Source organism: Cryptomeria japonica, chromosome 1, assembly GCF_030272615.1.
Source record: "Cryptomeria japonica chromosome 1, Sugi_1.0, whole genome shotgun sequence".
NCBI lineage: Eukaryota > Viridiplantae > Streptophyta > Pinopsida > Cupressales > Cupressaceae > Cryptomeria > Cryptomeria japonica.
Genome location: NC_081405.1, coordinates 198,995,624 through 199,018,908, shown reverse-complemented (window position 1 = coordinate 199,018,908; position 23,285 = coordinate 198,995,624). Strand labels below are relative to the sequence as shown.

General features: G+C 39.1%; 1 protein-coding gene across 1 annotated transcript in view; it reads right to left on the bottom strand.

Moving 5' to 3' along the window:
* Window positions 1-612: 612 nt before the first annotated feature.
* Window positions 613-23,285, bottom strand: part of LOC131070133 (protein DETOXIFICATION 46, chloroplastic) — a 214,964-nt gene continuing 192,291 nt past the window's right edge. Inside the window, exons 13-14 of the mRNA XM_058005665.2 lie at window positions 1,038-1,100; window positions 613-918 (exon numbers count right to left, since the gene is read on the bottom strand). Of these exons, the coding sequence (XP_057861648.1) occupies window positions 817-918; window positions 1,038-1,100 (165 nt within the window). The 3' untranslated portion in view covers window positions 613-816. The remainder of the gene's footprint in view (window positions 919-1,037; window positions 1,101-23,285) is intronic.

Genomic DNA, 23,285 nt, shown 5'->3' with positions numbered 1-23,285 from the left:
TTTTTGATATCTCATCTCACATTTGACTCTACAAATGTGATGTCTAAGGCGGGTTTCCTCTAATTACTCAGCACTCTAAGAAAATGAATGAAATTGTACATAAATAGCTACTCAACCATTTCTAACGCTACATATTAAATTAGAAGAGTTAGCTTATAATACAAAACCAAAGGTTGCTCGAGAATGATAGTAAAAATTGACAAAATGCGGAAGGTTGATGTATGACAACCAACAAAAGGAAGCGAATTACATGGAGAAATGCAGTCCAATGCAAGAGTTCAAGTAGCAATCTTCTAAACCATATGGTATATGTGAAGGGCAAATCGTGGTGCCTTACTAAGTGATTTTTTACATATCTGTCCTTTTATAATGTTACTATAGTCATGAATGTTATTCAATTACAGCCAATCAATATTTTAGAAGTAATTACCTGTCTATGTTACTATTTTACCGTATAGTGTTTCTTTATTCAAGATTTGGGTTTAAAACAAAAAGAAATTTCTCATCCTTTCATTAAGAAGCAATGATATATACAGAGTAGACTCTTACAATTTTCATACAAAATAAGTTCATTCCAAGCAGAAATGGATATCAAGTTTCACTACGTGCAAATAAAGAATTCAGGACGCATACATTCACCTCTTTTATATCAACGAAAAATCATATATTTACGATTGACAAGAACAGTACAACATGCCATAACTATTTGATGACTCGAATCACTACATATCTGTGATCTAAATTCTGTTCAACAAAATATCCATGTTTATGGTTTTGTTCCAGTCAATCTTGCCGCGATTCAATTTATAGCTTTCCTTATATGGCCTTGAGCTTTTGATGCTCATTTCCAACTTTTTCTGGATCATAAAGTGGTCCCCTAAAAGATGCCAATCGCTTATATGCCACTGAAAATCGAGCCTGCAAATATTATTGTCAACATCATTTGTTTTTAATAAATTTTCAGCGTATAAAAAATACTTTTTGCACAACTAAAAAATTAAACTGCATATGTATACGTCCAAAGGCATGAGTAATACCCATTGGAAGCATGCAAGAGCCCACCAACAGCTTTGCAGACCAAGGCCTTTGTTGTTTATTATCTAACATTGAAAAACAACAAAATATCAGTTTAAAAGAAGACTCGGTAACTCGTGCACCTTACTATAAATTCTCATTTTCCTTCTTTCTGCTTATTGTACAAACATTGGAAGTGCTGCTTCATTATTAGTTGAATTGTGTTCTTTTTTTTAACACCATTTACATTTTGCAGTGATGGTGGCTCACTTCGTCTTTTGAAATCAAGTGTTGCTCCACTTTTGAGGGTTCATTCTAACTGAAAGTAAAACTGAATGTCCCACACATTTCAACACAAATGCAAGAACAAATTCCAATAAACAATATTCTAAACAAGAAGTTGAGATATCAATGTGCAAATATTTCCAGGGGAAAGCATAAATATAAGACGCAGCAGGTGAATTTTCCAAAGCACATCCTTGGGAAATCCTTTTAACCATTCGTGGGCACCACAGATGTTATTCTTACTAATTTTTTGCACACATCTTCACTGTTCAATTCCATAGCCTACAATCATATTATTGTGAAACATTCTAGACTTTATATTCACCCAATATGGTCTACATCTATGTATCAATCATAATATAATTGCACGCATCAATGGTTCTCCTTAGCATTCAATTGAGACAGCTCTATATTGATTTGAGTGTCTTCAAAACAAATTTACAAACCTTTTTACCTCTCTTTCTGCAGCTTTCTGCTTGATCCAAAAAATGGATCCGATTTTGTTCTAGATTCCATCGCAAGGTAATCGTAGACAACATTTGTGTTTCAGGTTCAAAATTAAGTGTTTAGAGGCATCTGAATTTGCATATTGATGCAATTTGGATTCCTCTCAAAACATTGTACAATTTCAAAAAAAGGGTACACATTTCAAGTCCATGTTGAAAACTCGTGGATTTCACAAGTTGGAGGACACAAACTGTCAAAAGAGGCAGTTTCACAATGTTGGTTGCAGTTTTGAAACTGCTGGGATGGTTTTGAAAACACCTTTCTTCTAAAACAAAGAACATCCCATGGCATTCACAAAAAAGTATTTCTCTATTCTAGCAACTTTTGGAGTTTCATTTGAGCTTGTGAGGCTATACATGTAATTGTAAATGCATTATATATATGACTTTGAATGAATTGAAGAGATCATAAATAGCATTTGAGTGGAAATCCGTAGTTCCTCATGTACAGTTTTGCCATCGTATGTTAATTTGATTTGTAAGAGAGCAATAGGGAGTGAAATCACTGAAATTTAGTCTGGTTATGTGCTCAAGTGGTCAAGGACTGTATTTTCCATTCAAGTTTTGGATTCTAAGTGAATTGCTCACATATTACTAGATCTTTCTCCCACATATAGGTTTCTCTAGGGTAAATACCGTTTCTTCTCAATTGTGCAAGGCGTTTGTGCTCATTCACACATTTCAAGTTGATTTAATTGCTTGGAAAATTTATAACACCTTCAAATTTGTTTCCTTTTCTAATCCATTTGTTGATGACTAGTATATGCAATATCTAACCTAATTACAAATGAGTGATCAACTTGGCCAATTAAATTTTGAGATATCTTGATTTGTGTTTAGTAATGAATGCAATAGATAGTTTCCTTACTTCTCAGATTCAAATATTCAAATTTTCTAAAAGCTAAATACCCATATTTAAAGAGAAACTAACATGCACTCAGTCAACATGTACATCTTTGCCAGAGGTATAGGAACACGTATGAGAATTGGGTATAGGAACACGTATGAGAATTGGGTAGGTGGATACAGGCAAATTTTTTTTGCCCTTGGGTACATGGGTTTGGGTAGGTCCGTGTCTGTCTCTCTCTCTCTCTCTCTCTCTCTCTCTCTCTCTCTCTCTCTCTATATATATATATATATATATATATATAAAAAAAAAAAATTTAATGAAATATATTGAATTGTAAAACTAAATTCATTTGATAGTATGAAACTTCATTGATCAATGCCAAATGCCACAATGGTAGTCATAAAGAAAAATATTAAATGCCAATAGATAGTTAAATATTTAATATTTATCTTTATCAATTGGCATTTAACAGTGATAATTTTAGTTGTCTAATATCTAACCTAATTACAAATGAGTGATCAACTTGGCCAATTAAATTTTGAGATATCTTGATTTTTGTTTAGTAATGAATGCAATAGATAGTTTCCTTACTTCTCAGATTCAAATATTCAAATTTTCTAAAAGCTAAATACCCATATTTAAAGAGAAACTAACATGCACTCAGTCAACATGTACATCTTTGCCGGAGGTATAGGAACACGTATGAGAATTGGGTAGGTGGATACGGGCAAATTCTTTTTGCCCTTGGGTACATGGGTTTGGGTATGTCCATGTGTGTGTGTGTCTCTGACTCTCTCTCTCTCTCTCTCTCTCTCTCTCTCTCTCTCTCTCTCTCTCTATATATATATATATATATATAAAAAAAAAAATTTAATGAAATATATTGAATTGTAAAACTAAATTCATTTGATAGTATGAAACTTCATTGATCAATGCCAAATGCCACAATGGTAGTGATAAAGAAAAATATTAAATGCCAATAGATAGTTAAATATTTAATATTTATCTTTATCAATTGGCATTTAACAGTGATAACTTTAGTTGTCTAAGTTCTTGATTTTGGTCTCCACTACCAGACCCCTATCTAACGAGATCCCACTAACTAGTGGGGGTTTGGGAGTGGAGACCTTAATGGGTTTGAGGGGCAGAAGTGATAAGCTGCACAAGGTGTTAGATGTGAGAAAAACCCAATGACAAAAGGGGTGGTGTGTAATGTCCACTTCTCGTCGATGATCTTCCAGTGGTCCATTAGCCTATTCCTGAGACCCGTAGGCTAGGTGGAATGAAGAATGAGGGTCCGGCATTGATGAGGCGAAGACTTACTATTTTTACTAAGTCAAGGAATGGCTATTTTGGTGATACTGTCCAACAGAGCTCTCCATGCTCTATCACTGGGCGCGAAGATCATGCTTTTCGGAGCATTAGTTCATGACTTACTATTTTTAGTAAGTGGCAGTATGGCATAATTCTATTTCTGGTAGTGGACAGGGTCCTGATCCTGCAGCAGTTCAGTGGTCTTCCTGGCTCAGTTTCATCCTGGTTTTGACAGTAATCAGTACGGGAGTCATATGTGACACAATTAAATATTATTTCCTTATCCTAAAGTTTAATATTTAATTAATTTAATCAATTACTACTGATTTATTGAATTTGGCATTAATGCCTAATATCTCCCAAGTGCTAGGCGAAATTTATGTCTAAGAAGGTAGCGTCAAAATTATTAAGGGAGATATTATTTTATTTTCATCTCTAATGTTTGCCAAGTGAAATATCATGGTCCTTGCTTTTTGGTGTGAGGATTGACTTGTGGGATGGCGCCACTCTTGGGGTCCACTTGAGGTGGAATGAAATGCAAATGGAGAAGGTTGAGTTTGAAGCAATTTGCATTTGGATTTGGTGGTGTGAAGTTATAAATAAGAGCCTTGGGCTCCCATTCTGGTTATCTTGAAAATTTGTAATGTTATGCTGCCGGTTTGGCGACAGAACTTTTGAGGCTTCGGAGTGCGTCTCCCTAGTGCTTCCCGGTTTTGTACTTGAAATATAGTACCTAGCTGTGTGCTGTAATCTACTATATTCTCAGAGCATGTCTTAGTCTTTTTTGGTGTTGGAATGATTTTGGGAACTTGGTTTGCCTGTGGCTGAAGTGCATTTTCGATCACCTCTCTGCTGAAGCGACTGACGGTTATGGGTATTGGCTCTTTCATCCTTCCCGGTACTGGCGATATACTCTGTAAGTTTGTGGCATCTTTAGTTAAGCTTTGAATTTTCTAGGCCAAATCAAAAATCTTGAGCTAGGCATGGGTTTCTGAATTGCATTGGGATGCGTGCAAAATTAATAAGGGAGTTATGGTATCATGTCTTTGGTTGGGTGTCATTGCAGTTAGTCTAGTGTGGGTTTGGGACTAATTTTGGGTGATTTGGATGTATATTAAGAGACTTGTGAGCTTTTTAGAGTTTTCTTAGGCCGCTGGTTTTGCAATTCTAGCCTGTAGTTTTGATATTAGCAGAAATTCATGTTCTTATTGGGATATTCAGCATTACTCTCTTCTCATATCTTCTATTTTTGTAAGGTTCAATAGTGTTGTGCGTTGCACACGATCCCTGTCGCTAACAGGGTCCCCTTTCCTCTTTTTGGCCTTTTCGCCTTCGTCCTGTTGAGTTCCGCGCAGAGTGGCTCGCATCCTTTTTGAGCGTGCCCGTAATTAGTCCATGAGATGATGATGTTATGATCGGAGGAGCCTGTGAATCCATGAGATCAATTGAGCCTTCGAGCATGAAAATTCCAAGGGACAGTTTAAACCTGAAAACCGCCTGAGATAGGCATAGGATGATAGAAACTGGCAGAATGTCGAAGTTTCAAAACCTCCCAAGATCCTAAGATTCGCTCTAAGGGGGAGAAATTACATGAGCTTTTTTTTATGTTTGCAGAATGAGCCAAAGTGCCAAAATTCGCACTTTTAAGTGAAAATGCAAAAAGTTGAAAGTTGGCAAAAGCCACCAAAGTGCCGAAATTCGCGCACTTTTAAGTGAAAATTCAAAAAGTTGAAAGTTGGCAAAAGCCACCAAAGTGCCGAAATTTGCACTTTTAAGTGAAAATGCAAAACGTTGAAAGTTGGCAAAAGCCACCAAAGTGCCGAAATTCGCACTTTTAAGTGAAAGATTTAAAAAGTTTGCAATATGCTTGAAAACCTCGAAAATTGCGATTTGAAGGATAAGTGTAAAAATTAGAAGTTTGAAAAGTGCCATCAAATGCCGAAAATTGGCAAAACACCCAAAAACGCCGAAGTTGGCAAAATAGCTTCAAACGCCGAAGTTTGAAAAGTGCTCCTAAATCCCGAAAATCTCGCTTCAGAGGAAAAGTGCGTGGAAATTAAAAAGTTTGAAAAGTGCATAAAAATGCTGAAAATCGTGCAGGGAGCCCATATTGCGAAAAGTGAAACTTGAAATCCTCTCCCATTTTGCCGAAGTTCGCATTTAGGAGATGAAATGCGAGAAGGTTAAAACCAAGTCTTCAAAACCTCATGAGTGTCGAAAATCGTGAAAGAGGAGAATATTGCAGAAGAGTTAAAAGCTTTAAAGTGCTGAAGTTGGCAAAGTGTCTGAAAATGCCGAAAATCGCATTCCAAGCGATAAGTGAAAGATTTAAAAAGTTTGCAAAGGGCATCCAAATGTCGAAGTTCGCGTAGGGTAAATTCGTGCGAGGCTCTTAATCCCCGCAAGGCTCCCCAAACCCCCCATTCTCATCACGCCATAGAAGAGGAGATCGCGAGTTTTCAAGGTTTGAAAACCATTACCTTTCTCCGAAGTTCACCGGAGGCTGTGTGGGTGTTGGAGTGTGAAGTTTGAAAGGCTCTTCAAGCATTCAAAGCCGCGCTCTCGAACTTTGTAGAAACCATCCAAATGCAGAAGTTCGTGTAGGAAGAAAACCGCGATCCCTAAACATTGCAATCATTCCAAACTCCCTAAGTTTGAAGAAATCGCCATTTCACCCAAGGTAAGAATCGCTATGTCTAAAGTGTTTAAATCTGCACTTCTCTCTCCAAATTTTAGGCGCAAAAATCTAGAATAGGGAGTTAACCGTTAAAATTCAAATTGCAAAACTCTCCCATTCAAATTTGCAAGTTGTGAACTTATCTTTTCAAAATGTAAGGCATAGGAAGTATCATTTTCTCAAATCCAAAAGAATTCATTCTTGCAGGGGAGGTTGTGCGAATTCACGCCATTCATTTTCGCTAGGTAAGTGTGCTTCGCCACTCTTGAAATCATTCGAAATATTTGCAAAACCATATAGATGTGTATGCGGAATGAATTAAAACGATTAAATCTTAAAACCGCCTTTTTTTTTTTCGTTTATAAGACGTCAAGAGCAATTGAAATCAGAGTCAGTTCCTAGGAATCAACTAGAAAATGCATTTTCAAACTTAAGAAAATTTTAAAGCATCGTCTATTTTGAAAATTGATCCTGAAATGCCTAAGTATAAATTCGCAATCGAAAAGCTTCATAAATATCCATGTTTAAATCAATTAAGTTTTTTAGCTAAAATGTCATGCTATCCTTTGAATTCGGTTTTCAAATTGATCCTTGTATGCTGGCATCTCCTTTATCTAACCCGCTTTACTTCCTTTATATCGCCTCGTAATCCGCATCCGGTTGTGCAAGATAAATGCCTAAATCGGCGATAGAATCATCAAAGACACCTGTTGCAGCCGAGACATCACGAGCGTCCAAGTCAAATATCCCTCGCAGAGTCGAAAACATGAAGTATCAATATCAGAGAGCGAGACTGAGGGAATCGAAAGTTCAGAGTGTGTGGGAGAATGTAGGTGATACTGACCTGGGGCATATTGATATTCAAGATTTAGAAACCGAGTTTTCTCTCCTAATGCCTAAGGCAGGCCTAGGCGGATGATGGAAAGTGGCATTGCCCAAGTAGCAAGATTTCCCCCGGTAGTGCAAAACTATGAGCTAGTAGTAGAGGCCGCCCGGCATTACCAACCAAGCTCCAGATTGGTGCTCCTCGAGAACATGGTCCTCACTAACTTCACTCCTGAGGCCATTGGCGACGCATTTGACATTCCCTTCCCGAACAACCCCATAGCAACAACTATAGATGAAGCGCAGAGGGCGTATGATATGAACCCCGCCAGATGCAGAACACTGATAAATGAAGAGTGGTACAAGGAGAGAAGACCTCCAAGCGTCAGGATTGGGAAAAAGACATGAATCCTTCGAACTTCTAGATGATCGTTCGTAGCTCAACAGGGTTCGGCTCATGGGTGTTCTTGGCAACAATCATGGTCTTCACAATGGTATCATGGCATTGAAGAAGCGTAGAATCGTTCTTCTCCAAAGTAGACTAGATTTCCTTCAAAAAGATTTGATGTTTCATCAAAACTTGAATTGAGGCAACTAAAAATTGCTCACTCCTCCACTCATTACAAATCTTCATCTGTAGATCAGCGAGAACTTCTTCTGGTATCAACTCCCCATTCTGACCCATGATATTGCAAGAGGCCTTCTCACAGTGAGAAACAACACCTTGGAATACTTCAACTCGCAATCTCATTGCATCATCAATCTCTTCAATGAGGGATTTGAGAACGGGGGCTTTGTTCTCTAGAAGCTCTTCAAATTCTAGATACATGACCTTGGAAGGAATAATGGCATGCTCCTGAAGAACACTCAATTGTTGTTGAGGCATCTTGCGCCAAACCGTCAAGCTACCTTCAACCCTTTCCAAGTTCTGTTTGAAAGTCTTGGAGTTATGATTCAATTTTTCTTCAATGGTCTCCAACTTAGCCATCATTTGGAATGTCTTTTAGCACTTGCGCACACAGATAATGAAGCCAATCCACCCAAGTGTCCAATGCTTGTACCTTCTGAGCAACTCTTTCAACTCCCCGAATTGATTCTTGTGAACCGGAAGAACTTGAAGGATTACTCCCTTCACCAACAGGTTTTGTGATTTTGAGCAGCTACAACAAGTTGCCTATTCTCCTCTTCTAGCTTGTCTTTCTTCCCTAGAAGTTCATCATACTGCTGTACTAGTGAAGCTACGGATTGCTAGGCATCATGCTTGACCACTTCATGCGTTTGTTTACCCAATTCTATCCATGTGATCCTGTAATCAGCAGCTTGCATTTCCACGTGTGGCTTATCTACAAGGGGCTCAACAATTTCTGCCACTTTCATCTTGTTGTTGTCAACTGTTACCCTTGAGATCGTCTTGGCTCTTTTAGCAACCTTGGGCCTACATTGCTTAAGTTGTTGATAATCAAAGACATCAAGAGAAATTTCCTGTTTCTTCCTCTTGGGAGTGAAAGAACTAAGCCATGGAAGTAAAACGACTGGTTCTCCTTCAGTAGCAGCTGAAAGCAAAGGAGAAGCAGTTTCTATTTGAACAGTCGTGGTCACCTTGGGGGAAGTATCTGTATGGATGGCAACCATGGCTTGTTCAATAACCAAAGGGCATGAAGATTGTTTTATAAACTCCTCAAATCTGGAAGTAGAGGTATCAATCTCTGAAAAATGAATACATGCAGGAGTATCCTCGAAGATTTCCAGCAAACTCTTTTGTTGATGGTCAAGAGGTGGCTCAACTACTGAAATGGGAACAACATTCTGAGGAGACTCATCCACTACTATGTCAGGAAGAGATAGAGGCAGCTTCATGGAAACTGGGGAGGAAATCTCATGAGATGACTCTGAAGCCAGTGACTTAGGAGCATCATCTGATTGTTGTCCTTCCTTTGGATCATCAAGATCAATCACATGAATGTGAATCTGGGACTTTTCTTTCCCACAAACTGTCGCCTCCTCGGGAGGAAGCACCATTGCCCGACTAACCAGCAATTTGATGCTTGTGCCTGGAGATGATGCACCTTCCTTGTTGTCAATCTGAATCTCAGACTTACGTCCAAGAGGCCCCGTAAAATCATCTTCTTTTCCAACCTTGATCTTGATGAGTCTAACACCATTACCTTTGAGCCAAGTGTTGGTGTTAGCCAGGATAGGCTGAAATATTTCAAGAATGGAAGTGCATTCTTTATGTGACCACTGGATTAAAAGAAGTGGGGCTTCATCAACCCTCCATGAGACATACTCTGGATCAAACACATTCCCATCATCAATCATCCCTTGCGGAATGTCCTCTAGGTTCAAATCAATAATCTACTCAAGGGTGAGCTGGCAATAGTCCATATTAAGAACCTCCTTTTTTGTACAGAGATCCACCCAGATATCCTCTATGCGATGCACATGTATGAAGGACTTTTTTATTCTCTCCTTCATACCTCGGTAGTCAAAATCTGCCCTTGACTTGAACCTTTTGATTTTCATCTCCTGCATCTCAGTCTCCATAGCTTTGGCTTTGGTGGATGTGATGATGGAGTACCGGCCAAACTTCAATGGGTTAGTTGTAGAAATCCCCATTCCAACCTTATGCTTGACAGATTGATGTGCATGAACCGCCATGATTTGTCTTCCCAACTTTAAAAGAATAATCTTATCAATTGAGTATCTAGGGAGCATGTATGGCTACCCATTGTAACATCCAACTCTCATGTAAGTGAAAGTTGGGAATTGAAGGAACAAGCAACCATACTCATTCACCCTTTTCCCATACCTCATCAGATATTGTTCTATTCTTTATAGTCTTGTCAAACTGACACATGAAATAACCAAAGAATGCAACCCTTCTGAAATGTAATCTGTTGGGTTTCAAGGGAAGCTGATCATAGTACTCCCACACTGGTATAAGCGAGCGATCACCCTCGGTAGAAAAACCAGGGAAATGTCTAAGTGATGCTACCAAATACACTAAGTATGAGTTCATGTAAAATGTCATAGTGGTAGGGACTGCTGCAAGTTGTTCACACAAAGCATCACTAATAATTTCTCTCCATGAGATGTGATGGGACTACCTTATGAACATGATAAACTGATACATCCAAGGCTCGAAAACATTAGAATGCTCAAGACCTAACATTCAGTTGAGGAGAGTAATGATGTCTCCAATTTCCCACTTGAAGTCACAATGATATAACTTAGCCCACCTTGTAAAAGCGGCTCGTGGCTCATGGATCCATCTGTTAATGTGACATTTGCAATCCTTTTCCGTCTTGACATAGTAATCAGCTGCACTATCCTTGGAAATCTCCATATACACAAGTGTTGACGGTATTCTGAAGCCTTTCTCAATAGTATCCGCATCAAGGTGGATTATTGCCTCCCCATCATCATTTCTAATGGTTCTCGTCTCTTTATCGAAATGGTGAGCGCAAGCAAGAACAAATTCAGGTTCTAAGGAAGCCACTGGAAAAGAAGATGCATGATGAATGTGGCTGTCCAACAAACACTGCATATTACTATCCTACGGATCCTCCACTGTTTTGATGAATTCTGACATGTCAACATGCCCAATTTTTGTATCCTTGATATGATCCATAGGAGAGGAAACCTACGCAAGAGAAACCTCATTCTAGTACTTGTCATATTTATATTTCATCTTCTTTGGAACGAAAGATGATGGTAAATCTGACATTGAAGAACAATCTGGTATGCTACGCTGAAAGTGTCAAAGCAACATCAAGATCAGCTGCAACTATCATCTTTGGGAAAAACTCTAACCCTTGCACTTCACAATTTTGTGAGAGGAAGATGGGAAATAAAAAGGAATATTTGAAACTTGACTTTGACCAATTTCGGATCTTGGGGAAAGTTTTACAAATATACAAGTGGGGAAGGGCAAACATGCAATCAGATTTTTGAAACCCAAATGCAAATATACTTGAAAAAAGGAAAATGGACAAATGAGTGGAAAATGAGATTTTGACATGCGGGAAATGACGGGAATGATATGTACGGATAAAGGCAATGAGTATGAACAAAAATGGAAGGATTTTGGGAAGATCACTTTCAAGAAAATGGGAAGAACTTTTCAACATGTAATCCGGTTTTAAAAATCCGATTTTGAAAGAATGGGTATTTATCAACTTAGAAATTTGGAATTTCACCAAAAGATGGTTAAAATTTTCCAGCCAAAAGGGTAGATCAATTATTTTCATCTTACTTTCAATCGGGATTTAAAATCCCGAATGCAAGTAAAGAGGGAAAATGGGGAAGATCAATGCAATTTACAAATTTCTTTGCAAAGGGGAAAATTTCTCTCACAAAACCGTTTTTAGACAAGAACTATCAAAATAAACATATATGCAACTAGAAAGATCAAACAAGAAGAGAAAATAAACAAAGCAAGAAAGAAAAATGAAAGCAAAACCAAAAGAAATCTTACCTTGCTTAACCAAGATGCCTCTTCAAGAGATGAAACAATCTTTGGAAGGAAGAATCAATCTCTTAAATAGAAATAGACACCAGAACCCTTGCCACGTTTTTTCCAAACTCGGATTTAAAGAATAAACAGCAAAAATGTGTTGCAAAATGCAAGTAGAATGGGTCAAATCTTCAAGGAAATACCACATAGGAGAAGAACAATGCCAAACGCCCAATCATGGAGTGAAATCGTGGAAAGCAAACCCCAAATCGTGGCAAGCAAACCCCAAATTGTGGCATGTAAAAACATCTTTGAAAAGGTAAAACGCAATTTAATGGAGCATGAAACGGCTACCAAATCAATGACAACGTGTTGCCAAACTCACAAAAACTGCCTTGCTATCATATCACCTCCTTGATCCAAGAATTTTGTAATATCCCCTTTTTTTGCTCTAGTTTGTTTTGGGGCCGTTAGCCTATTCCGAAGACCTGTAGGCTAGTTGGAAGCAGAAATTAGGGTTTCCTACCTTTGGAAAGATGTTTCTCCAGTTTTGAAGGTTTGCATGGAATTTGTCAGTTTGGATTCCGGATTCCTTATGGGATTTCAAAAATCTTCACAATGAGGGTACATGCATAGCAAGTTATGGAGTTTGACCGACTTACTATTTTTAGTATGTGGAGGCAGAAGCAATTGAGTTCTCTGGGTTTTTCTGGGTTTTCTGAGAGCTCTGCGAAGGTATAACATGCAAACCAATCTAAGGACCTTTTCAGGACTTACTATTTTTAATAAGCTTAGCAGCTGCTCAAAATGTGGTAAAAATCACTTTGGAAACACTTACTATTTTTACCAGTATGTTATTTATAGTAAATATTATTTTTGGAAGTGCTATTTTGGGCAGGGGTTCTACAACTCAGCTCAGTGGCTATTTCTGGCAGTATTATTTTGGCAAGATCCTGTATTCATTCATATGACTATTTTTAGCAATTCAGTTCAGGGCCCCAACTCAGTTCAGTTTTGGTGATTTCCATCACTTCAGTCTCCAACTCAATTTGGTAATAGTCAGTATTTGAGAACGTATTTTTAATATATTAATACCTTAAGCATGAGGTATTAATATTTGATTATTTTATGGATGTACGACTTAGGAAGGGAAAAAATATTAATTTTATCCTAAGTCTATTTGGGTGAAACTTGTGTATGACATAAAGGGGGTCAATTTGATATTTAAATTATCAACTTATAACCTAAGTCTGGATACCCATGGAGGTATTTTTCATTTAAAAAAAAAAAAGATTATGACTTTACATTATATATTTGGTGATTGATTACTTGGGGGCCACTTAAGGGAGAAATACATTTGTTGCTAAATGAAATATTTTATTACTTGGGCGATTTGGTGAAGGAAGGAAATGAAGTGAAATGAAATGTAAATTAAAGGAAATTTGAATGCCATTGTTTAATCCCATATTGGAGGGAGGAGAAGTTCGACTTGGGGAAAAATTTATAAATAAGAGTGTTGGGCTCTTGGTTTGGTTATCCAAGAACAATTTTATAATGATATGCTGCCGAAATGCAAAGTGAAAGCTTCGGGGAACGCTTACCTCCTAGCCATAGCTTGATTTCTTACTTGAAATACAGCAACTAGTCGAGCCAGAGACTGCTCTTCATTTAGAGGAGTGGATTGAAGATAATGTTGCAGATTTATGTATCAGATTTCTAATATTTGGGAGTGTTGTAGTGTGTTTCCAGGTTGCTATTTTCTAGTGTAGCTAAAGCGTGTTTTCGTTTGTAGCTCCTTGTGTGTGGGTCAGATCATTCTGGGCATTTCTCATTCATTTCCTATGTCATGAGCGATTCATCTTGTAAGTTTTCATTGGTTTTTTTGGAGTACTGAATTTTATTATGCAAGTTGAAGTTTTCTGCTGTAAACGCCTTATGCTGGGAGTGCTTTGGGCTGCATGTTGAGTGTTTGGGGTCATATTGCTGCTGTTTTTCAGTTCGTACTTGGTCACTCAATGCTTATTGTTGGTTTGGGTGTGTTGTTGGGTGATTTGAGTAGGTTTTGAGTGAGTTAGGATATTTTTGGTGTGGATTAGTGTTGCTAGTTATGCATTTCTAGCCTGTTGTCATATATATCAGATTTTTCGAAAGTTCGATTTTTTGTGTGTTTTTTAGAGTAGATTGGGTTGTGTTGACGTGTCTGAAATTGCATTGCTGCAAACTCCATACAGCCAACACAGAATAGAATAACTAGCTGAGTATCCTATCCTCTCTTGAGATAAGGAAGTCCCTAATGTTATTTTCTTTATATTTGATCAAATGGGACAACCTCAAGGTTTCTTTTGTCAAGTCTTGACTGCGGGATTTTTTAGTGGTTTGATGTGTTTATGCTGGAAACACAAAGGGGACTTACAATAAGATAGGTAATTTATAGATAAGTTCCCTGGAATCTTTATGGTCTTTTTTATCAAATGATTTCAGTTGAGTTGATACTGTTTTGAATGGGACTGCAGATTTTCTTGATAAAAAAGGGGAAAAAGGAGGGAAGGATAGGGAGAGAGAGATACATGAAATGTAAATTTTAACTAATATAGCAGTTTCACCAAAACAGACGGACGCTTCCAAATAACAAGACTAAGCATCACCAGCTACTCAAGCACAGTGTTTGCATAAATCTAATGTAATCTTCAAAGGAAAATAGGATTTTCATGCTATCAACTACAACATTAGAACTTTTACATTCATAGTGAGTATCCAATAACCGAACTTAAGCCTATAAAAGGTTCAAATTAACCATGCAGAGAGAAAGGCAATCAGCCATTCCCCAATGATATGAACTGCGAGGATTCTATTAGATGTTTGTTTGAAAATGCTACAGAAAAATGAAAGACATAACGAAATAATTTAAATAGTGAAGAAGGAGACCATGCACTCACAATGAAAAGAAAACAGCCTTAACTTTGCATTAATCGTGTGTAAATTTCACCAGAGCTTCAGCAACAATCCAAGAACTTCTTACAAAATGAGGGAAAACCAATCCCTTAAATAGGTTTCAAAAATGGATGAATGGCTAAGATCTAATCTAAACAAGTGGCCCAGATTCATCCATAAAACATGGTTGCCCATACCCATAAATGGGAGGCAAATATCAACAACCACCCCAAAAGGAGCAATAACTACCCAAAAAGGTAGTTATAGCAATTTCAAAAATAATCCAAAAAGGTGCATTAATAAAATTTTACATTTTTGTTGACTTAGAAGTCAAATATCACCTTTTGGTGCAAAAGTGCACTTTTAAGATTTAAGGAGAAAAAGGCACTTTTAAGAAACCACTTTTTCTTTTCCAGTTTCATATGCCTTCACCAAGAATTGATCCTCTCCATGCAAATATTCTTGCCAAAACTCCCGACCTGCTGTGCGTTCCTTGCGAACATACACCTGGAACCTGATGCATAATTGAAATAGCTGACTGAAGGGAGGCATAGGGGGATGATGAATTTTGTATTGCATGCTCTCTAGATAATGATCTATGTGCTTCAAACCGTCTCGCCAGCTGGACCGATTAGCCTCAAAACTCAAGATATCAGAGTGTAATTTACTAGCAAAATCTAGGTCCTCTGTAGAGTAGGCAACCTTGTCTATTTTTAATCTGTCCTCCCAGTCTGGATGGATTACGGGATCGGACAGATTGTTTTGCCAACCCAAAACCATGGGCCAAAAGATTACTCCACCAAGGTCCCTGGTGTTTCTCAGAATTTCTTCGCATGCCTCTGGTTCTTTGTTAATGGTGGCCTTTGTGTCATTCTTCATGCTGATAGCCCAGTACCATTCTTTAAAAATGCTGACGTCGTGGGGGCCCAAGATGTCAAACAATGTAGGAATTTACGGATGGGTCCAGAAAAGAGCCGTCATGAGGGGAAGAGTCGTAGTAATTGCTTCATGAATTATGAGGCATTCCCGCTTCATCTCGTACAATTTGACCAAAACAGTTTCTCGGTGGTGGGCCATTTCCTTTACATCCTTAATGATCAGCTCCCACTTCGTCTTAAGACTTTGAATCCAATCCCTGACGGCCTTTGCTGTGTCTCGCACTCCTTCAAATTCTGTAGTGGTCCTTTGTGCTAATACCGTCGGGGGAATGTGGGATTCAAAAGCATCGTGCAATGGTCTCAGGAGCTGATCGATGTATCCCTCAGCTTGCTCAGCACGAGCCCGATACATGTTCTTTTCAGCTGTTATCTCTTCAAGCTGCCTGAGTATATTCTGCACTGGGTCTTTGAATTCTTCTTTATCTTGTTCCTAGTGGCTCGTCCAATGGGGACAGTTGTGATGCTATAATACGCCAATGTAATCTGATCTGTTGGCTTGTCCACAGGCGGGGTGGTGTTGTGACGTTTTCACACATCGCCCCATTGCAAATGGGGACCCTTGCTTTTTTGCTTTTTAGGGTTTGTTTTTTTTTGGTCTTTTAGGGTTTTGTTAGCTAGCCTTTGCATTTTGAGTGTCGCCCAGGTGATCACATGGATAAGCAAGTCCGGCTTGAGTGATGTCTTGATTCTGAAATTTGGCTAAGTCTGGAATGTCCTGAAATTTGGGCTAAGTTTGAAAGTCTTGATCCTGAAATTTGGGCTAAGTTTGAAAGTCCTAATCCTGAAATTTGGCTAAGTCTGGAATGTCCTGATCCTGAATTTGACTAAGTCTGGAAACTGAAAAACCTCAAAAAACTAGATTTTGCAATATAACTCCTGGAGGTCTGAAACCACTCTCAAACATCCTGAAAGTATATATGGAATATAACTTAAAGTATAAGAAAGAAGAAAGATAGAAGGAAATGTCACATACACATTTTTAGACCTTGTTTGGACTCGAACTTTTATTCATGGCGTGTAAAGAGATGATAGTTTCCTCAGCGAAGGAAATTTGAAGTGAAAAGTAAAAAGATTTGGCCCTGAGAGCAAAAATCGCTCCTGTCCCTCACTGAAGGACCGGAGCTTGAATTCCAATTTCGCATTATCCTTGCAAGATTTAAGTGGTTTCGCGATTTGAGGAGGTCAAGGGAAGTATGTTTTGCCCGTTGAGTATAACTTAAGTACGCCACAATGAAGAAAATCGGCCTAAGTAACAAGTTCGCCCCTGTCCCTCTCCAAGGGACCAAGGTGACTGGCTAGGGCGCTCCTGTCCCTCTCCAAGGGACCAGAGCGATTTTCCCTCAAGACAAGATTCGGGCAAGAGAAAAACAAGTTTTACGTTTGAGGTGGGTGAAGGAAGACGCAATCGATCCGTTGAAGATAATTTTCGAAGCTAGCAAAGGACGAATTGGCTTGTAATTGCAAAAGTGCTCCCGTCCCTCACTTAAGGACCGGAGCTTGAATTTCAAATTTGCACTGTTCTTGCAGGATCAAGACAATTTTATGATTTGAAGATACCAAGGAAAACATGATTTATCCATTGAATATAATTTGGAAGGCTAACAAAGGACGGATAAGCTTGGATTTGCAAAATAGCTCCTGTCCCTCACCAAGGGACCAGGGCGAAAATGCTTTAAAGTGCACTCATTTCAAAGATCGAATAAATTGAACTCGAAATTCTAAGTAAAAATGCCATCTTGGACGTCAAAAATGGGGTCTTGGACGTAAAAAACAAGAAGTGTGAGGTCTAGAATGAGATCGCTCTTGTCCCTCACCAAGGGACCAGAGCGATCTTGTCAATAGCCATTATTTTTCATGCTTGGGCGCCAAATATCCTTCAAATTACATTAAATGCCAATTTCGCTAGAACTCCAGGATATTTTAAAAATTAAATTGACATTTAATAAGTGCGCATGGTATTTAATAATTAATTTTGAGCCTAAAAAAATTGAATTTTTTAATTATAAAGACATTTAAAATTAATTATTATTATTTTAAAAAAATAAAATAAAATTGGAGCGCTTGGGGTATTATTTAATGTTTTTATCAAGTCGGCCTCTTCTTTTATTAATTTTTATTTATCTTTTGGCCTATTTTTCCAAGTCGGCCCATGGAAATAAAATGGTGAGCGCTCTATATATTTGAGGCATGTTTTTCATTATTCAAATCATTCACTCATCATTTCAAGTGCGATTTGGAAGAGCAATTTGAGGAGCGAATTTCTACCAGGAGTGGAGACTAAGAAGGGCGAAATTCATATTGAAGGCTATTGGAGAGGCGTATTTCTTGCTAGATTGGAGGATAATTTCCAGATCTTGAAGAAGCTAGTGGAAGATGGAGTTCTTTTCCAAGCTAAAGGGGGCGCATTTTGCTAAAGGGAGTCTTGATCTACATTTTGCCTAGCGAATTCTCCTATATTTGCATCATTTTTTTAGAATTAATTCCCAAGTGAAGGTATGGCGTAATCACCTTGGCACCATTTTTGAAGATTTAAATTTTGCTTTGAAAATCCTAAATTAGGAAATGATAACTCAAGATTTATCATGAAGTTTCCTAAATTGGAATCTTGAATTTTCCTTTCTACACTTCAAGATATATTACTAATTTTGAAATGTTGTGTAGGTACCAAGATGGCGACTCCCAAGCTCGAAAGATCCACAAGTCGGAAGACTCTCCTCAAGGAAAATCAAGCCAGATCAAGGACGGTCAAGCAAGGACAAGGGCGACCTCCTCCAGCCTAGCATTGACAAGGACGGCCTTCTTTGGACTAATGTCATCAAGGGCGACCTTCTCCAATCCAGTATTACAAGGCGAGGTACATCATCATCCTGCACATTAAGGACACAAGAGGTTAGAACAAGGGTTCGTTGAAGAAGCAGATAGTTCCAGATGAATTAATTAAAGCTAGCTTCTCAACAACACCAAGTTGAATATTTACCAAGTTACAAGTGTCAGACGAGGTGGCATCCTAGTCATCACTTCTCCAGTCAGTGTGGTCCACCTCAGCATTTCCAGATTCAATGTACCTAACTCATGGAAGGTGGCACAAACTCCGATGTACCTACCCCAGCTATCCATTGGTGGAATTTTCTAGAGAAGACATGTGTCCAAGCAATACAATTTTATCATTGGTCAAGCATTAAATGTTATGTAATGGTTGTAACAAACCCTAATTAGGGTTTTCATTGTTGAATCTTGGCCATTGATCTCGAATTGATCTAAGCCATCAAATTGTATTGAGGGCACTATATAAGCCCTGGCATTTCATTTTGTAAAGGCAATAAATTAGGAGTTAGAAAATAGTTGGAAGCATTAGATAGATAAGAGATAGATAAGTAATAAGATAGAATAGCAATTAGAGTAGAGTAGAGAGAGAAGGCAAAGATTGTTGCCAAGATGTTGTTGTAAAAGACTTGTAACTTCATTGAAGAAATGGTGAAATTTATGGGTCGATTCGACAATTTGCATGGTCTTTATACTTCTCATGTTTGATTTTATGATTAGATGAGTGGAAGAAATGTTCTTGATTGATGGTGAAATTCGTATATCCATAATACTAGCAGTTTGTTGATTGCAGACTTGCCTTGCGTAGTCAACTGGAATCATTCAGCTTAAGCTTAACTTCAATTGTCGCTTCTTCATCGATATGCATCAACCTGATGGTGTCTATGCCTGCAGTGATGATTTGAACATCATAAAGCTTTCCTTCGAAGATCGCACTAACCTTGTGGAGATGTTCCTATGATGTCAAAACAAGACTTAGTTAGAATTTCATCAAAGATCATTCATTGCTCTTACATTCTTAGTGTTAGGATTAGATCCTTTCCTCGCCCTCATCTTTTTTCCTTTTTTCAAATCTAAGCTAGTGAAAATCCTGTGTTCCAGCAATATTCAAAGCAAATCAGAAGTTCAGGCATCAAATGTAAGTCCCCTTGTGATTCCAACAAATCACATCATACCACAGAGAGCTTATCCACACGTAGAGACCCTACATACAAGAACCTTGAAGTCATCCCGATTGATCCTTTTCGCGACATCTTCAACATTCGGAGGCTTTACTCAAGAGAGGATAAGGTACCTTTAGGTATTTTATTCTGTGTTTGATTGTGTACAAAATACACGTCAATAGGTGGCAATGTGAAGAGTGCAGTTCCTTTGATCATCTTTGATCATTCTAGAATATGCCTTGGGTTTTTTCTTCCCCTTAGCTTTAGCTTGGTCTAAATGCGAGAAGATGTCCTCCAGATCAATAGGTGGTTTGGTGGCGGCTTTGCGCTAGGCTTTGGCAATTAACCATTCTTGAGGTACTGCTTGGGCTGATGATATGGTTAAGTTTGCATTCTGTTCTTTGACGTTTTCAGCCGACTCATCACAGATTCGCACTTGTTCTGCTACCGGAGGGGTGGAAGAGGTGCCAAGTTCCTTCCTTGCAGCTGAATTCTCTACTACTTCACTGAACAACTGTCTGGTATCTTCACGTGATGGTTGTTCTTCGGTCCTTTCGAGCTCGCGAGTCTCCTCTGTCCTTTGCTCTCCTTCAATGGTAGAGTCATCTTTGGCTGTATCGTGGAGCAGCAACTCATGGCGACTCTGTTGTGTGGGTTCATGCACTTCGATCCCCTGAATGGATGGAATCTCTCCTTCCTCTATTTGATTACCCGGTTCGGTTGATTCAATGGCTCTTAGCTCAGCTTCTAGCATGTCGGGCGTGGGAGGATCATTAGCTTCAAACGCGTCGACGTCACTCTGGGAAGGCGGAGCAGGTATATAATCCAATTCTACTACATCGTCGAATGAACTAGGGTCCTTTGGCGATGAAGTGACCTCTGGTCTCCTTATAGGAATCTTTTCCCTTCTCGTCCTCTTGGACGTCCGAGTCCCTCTACAAGCCTTAGCCTTCTTTCTTTTCTCTAGTTTCTCAATTTCTTCCCGGGGTGCACTGGATGTTCCCTCATCTTCGAAGGACTGAGAATCAAGGCTACCCATTAGGTGGTAGGTGAATTGGACTCCTTCGTGAATTAGCCTCTCAATCTGTTGATGTAACCATTGATCTGTGTACCTTGCTGGGGCTGCCATGACTGCCTCGAAATCGGTGATCAGGTCCTGGGTCCAATCAACGCCTGGCAAAAGATGCCTTACTGCCTCAAATTCCCGGACCTGGAGGCAATTTCCTGAATCTGTGAGTTGATCTGGGACCCGATGATATTCAAAGAGCCGCATTTGCTGCACACTCAACCTGGAATATTCACGTCTCCGGACCTCATAGTCATCGGAGCAATTTTTCCAATAGTCTTCAACTGATTCCTTTGCTCTATACAGCCTGCCATAGGCTCTCTTCACCAGATTATCGTGGTCGAAATATTTTCTCGGAAAATGGTCCTGTAGGCCATAAGGGGCCATCTTTGCGAGGGATTCCTCTACTAGGGTAGGGGTCTTCAGGTGGACATCCTAGTTGCCTATGATCATGGGAAATGCGAATCCAATCTGCTTGCTTTCTCTGAGTAAGATGTCGGCTGGACGTGACTGCCTTGCGACCTCCATAAGAATTATTTTGTCGGTTGGGTACCATGGAAGTCGGAGAGGGGCACCATCAAAGCCCGCTATTCGGATATAGGAGAACCTTGGGAACTGAATGAACTAGGCTCCATACCTCTGTACTAGAATAGTAGCTTTCTCTGAGAGCCTTATGTGTAATCCTCCCTGCATTAGCCTGACCAGGCACATTGTGAAGGCGTCATTGATGCGCTCATATTGGCCAACTGCATAAGCTGGGCTGCTCTTTTCCCTCTGAGCTATATCTTGGTAATGCAGCTGTGAGTAACAATCACAGACCTTTACCTGACCAGGCCCATTCCCGATTTCACCTTTCATTATCAACCTAGCAGCGGCTGGTTCTTGGCGAACATGTAGACTAGATAAGAGGTCATAGTGAAGTATTTCTTGGTTTCAAGCTCTATCAGCTGAGTGTGGATGTTGTCGCTTATGATCTGGGCCCAATCAAACTTAGACTTCCCAGCGAAGACTTGCTCTGTAAAATAAAACATCCACTCTTCAAAGTAGAGTTGGATTTAGGAAGTCCCATAACCCAGCTAAGCAATGTGACCATATCCCCATGTTCATTATGAAAATCGCTTCTTCGGGTCTTTTTCCCAATTTTGGCGCTCGGAAGCCTTTTCTCCTTGTACCACTCTTCGTTGATCAGTGTTCTGCACCTGGCAGGATTCATATCATATGCCCCTTGTGCTCCATCGATGGTTGTGGCTGTGGGATTGTTTGGGAAGGGAATGTCGAATGCGTCGCAGATGGCCTCACGAGTGAAGTTGGCGAGAGTCATATTCTCAAGGAGCACTAATCTCGAATTTGGCTGATAGTGTCGGGCGGCCTCTACCATTAGCTCATAGTTCTGTACTGCTGAAGGAAATCTCATCGCTTGGGTGATGACACTTTCTACCATCTGTCTAGGCTTGCCATATGCGTCAGGGGAGAAGACCCGATTCCTGAAGTCCTGAATGTCAATATGGCCTAGGTCAGTATCACTGATATTGTCCTAGACGCTCTGCACTTTTGACTCCCTCAATCCTCCTCTTTGATACTAGTACTTCATCCTTTCAACTTTTCGTGGGATATCTGATTTGGATGCTCGCGATGTCTCAACTGTAGCGAGCGTCTTTGATGATTCTACCGCCGATTTAGGCATTTATCCTACACAACCGGATGCGGATTACGAGGCGATACAAAAGAAGTAAGGCGGGTTAGATAGAGAATACTCCAGCATTCACGGATTAATTCAAAATTTAGATTGGACATGGAGCGACATTTCTAGCTAAAAGCTTCATTCGATTTAAACCAGAGTATTCATGAAGCTTTTGATCGCGAATTTAACACTTACTGGATTTTGGATCAACCTTTAACAGGGACAAAGCTCGAAAAATTCTCCTAAGTTTGAAAATGCAATTTTTGGTTAAATCTTAGGAGCAAATTCTAATTTTGATTGCTTTGCACAACGTTTTACGAGCGGAAAAAGATGCGAACTTCGAAAATTTAAGCATTTTAATCAGATTTCGCACATACGTTTATCTGATTTATAAGCATTTCAGATAATCAAGAGAGACAAAGTGTACTTACCTGATGAAAATGGATAGCGAGGAATTGCTCGACTTGCTGCATAAAGATGAATGGACAATTCTGCAAAGTTTTGAATTCCAACGGTTATCTCCTTAATTCAAATTTTCGCAGTTGCTATTTGAAAGGAATTTATCATTTTTAAACGATTTTTACCTTGGGCAACTGGTAATTTGAACTTGAATGATTTGGAATAGTTTATGCAGCATTTTACCTTGAATGTGAATCGCGCGAAATTGGCCGTCTCTCTTTCAAAATCGGACGTGATCCTCCTTTACGCGGAATTCGGCAGTATGGAGGGGTTTTTTTTTAAATGGCTTCGAATTCT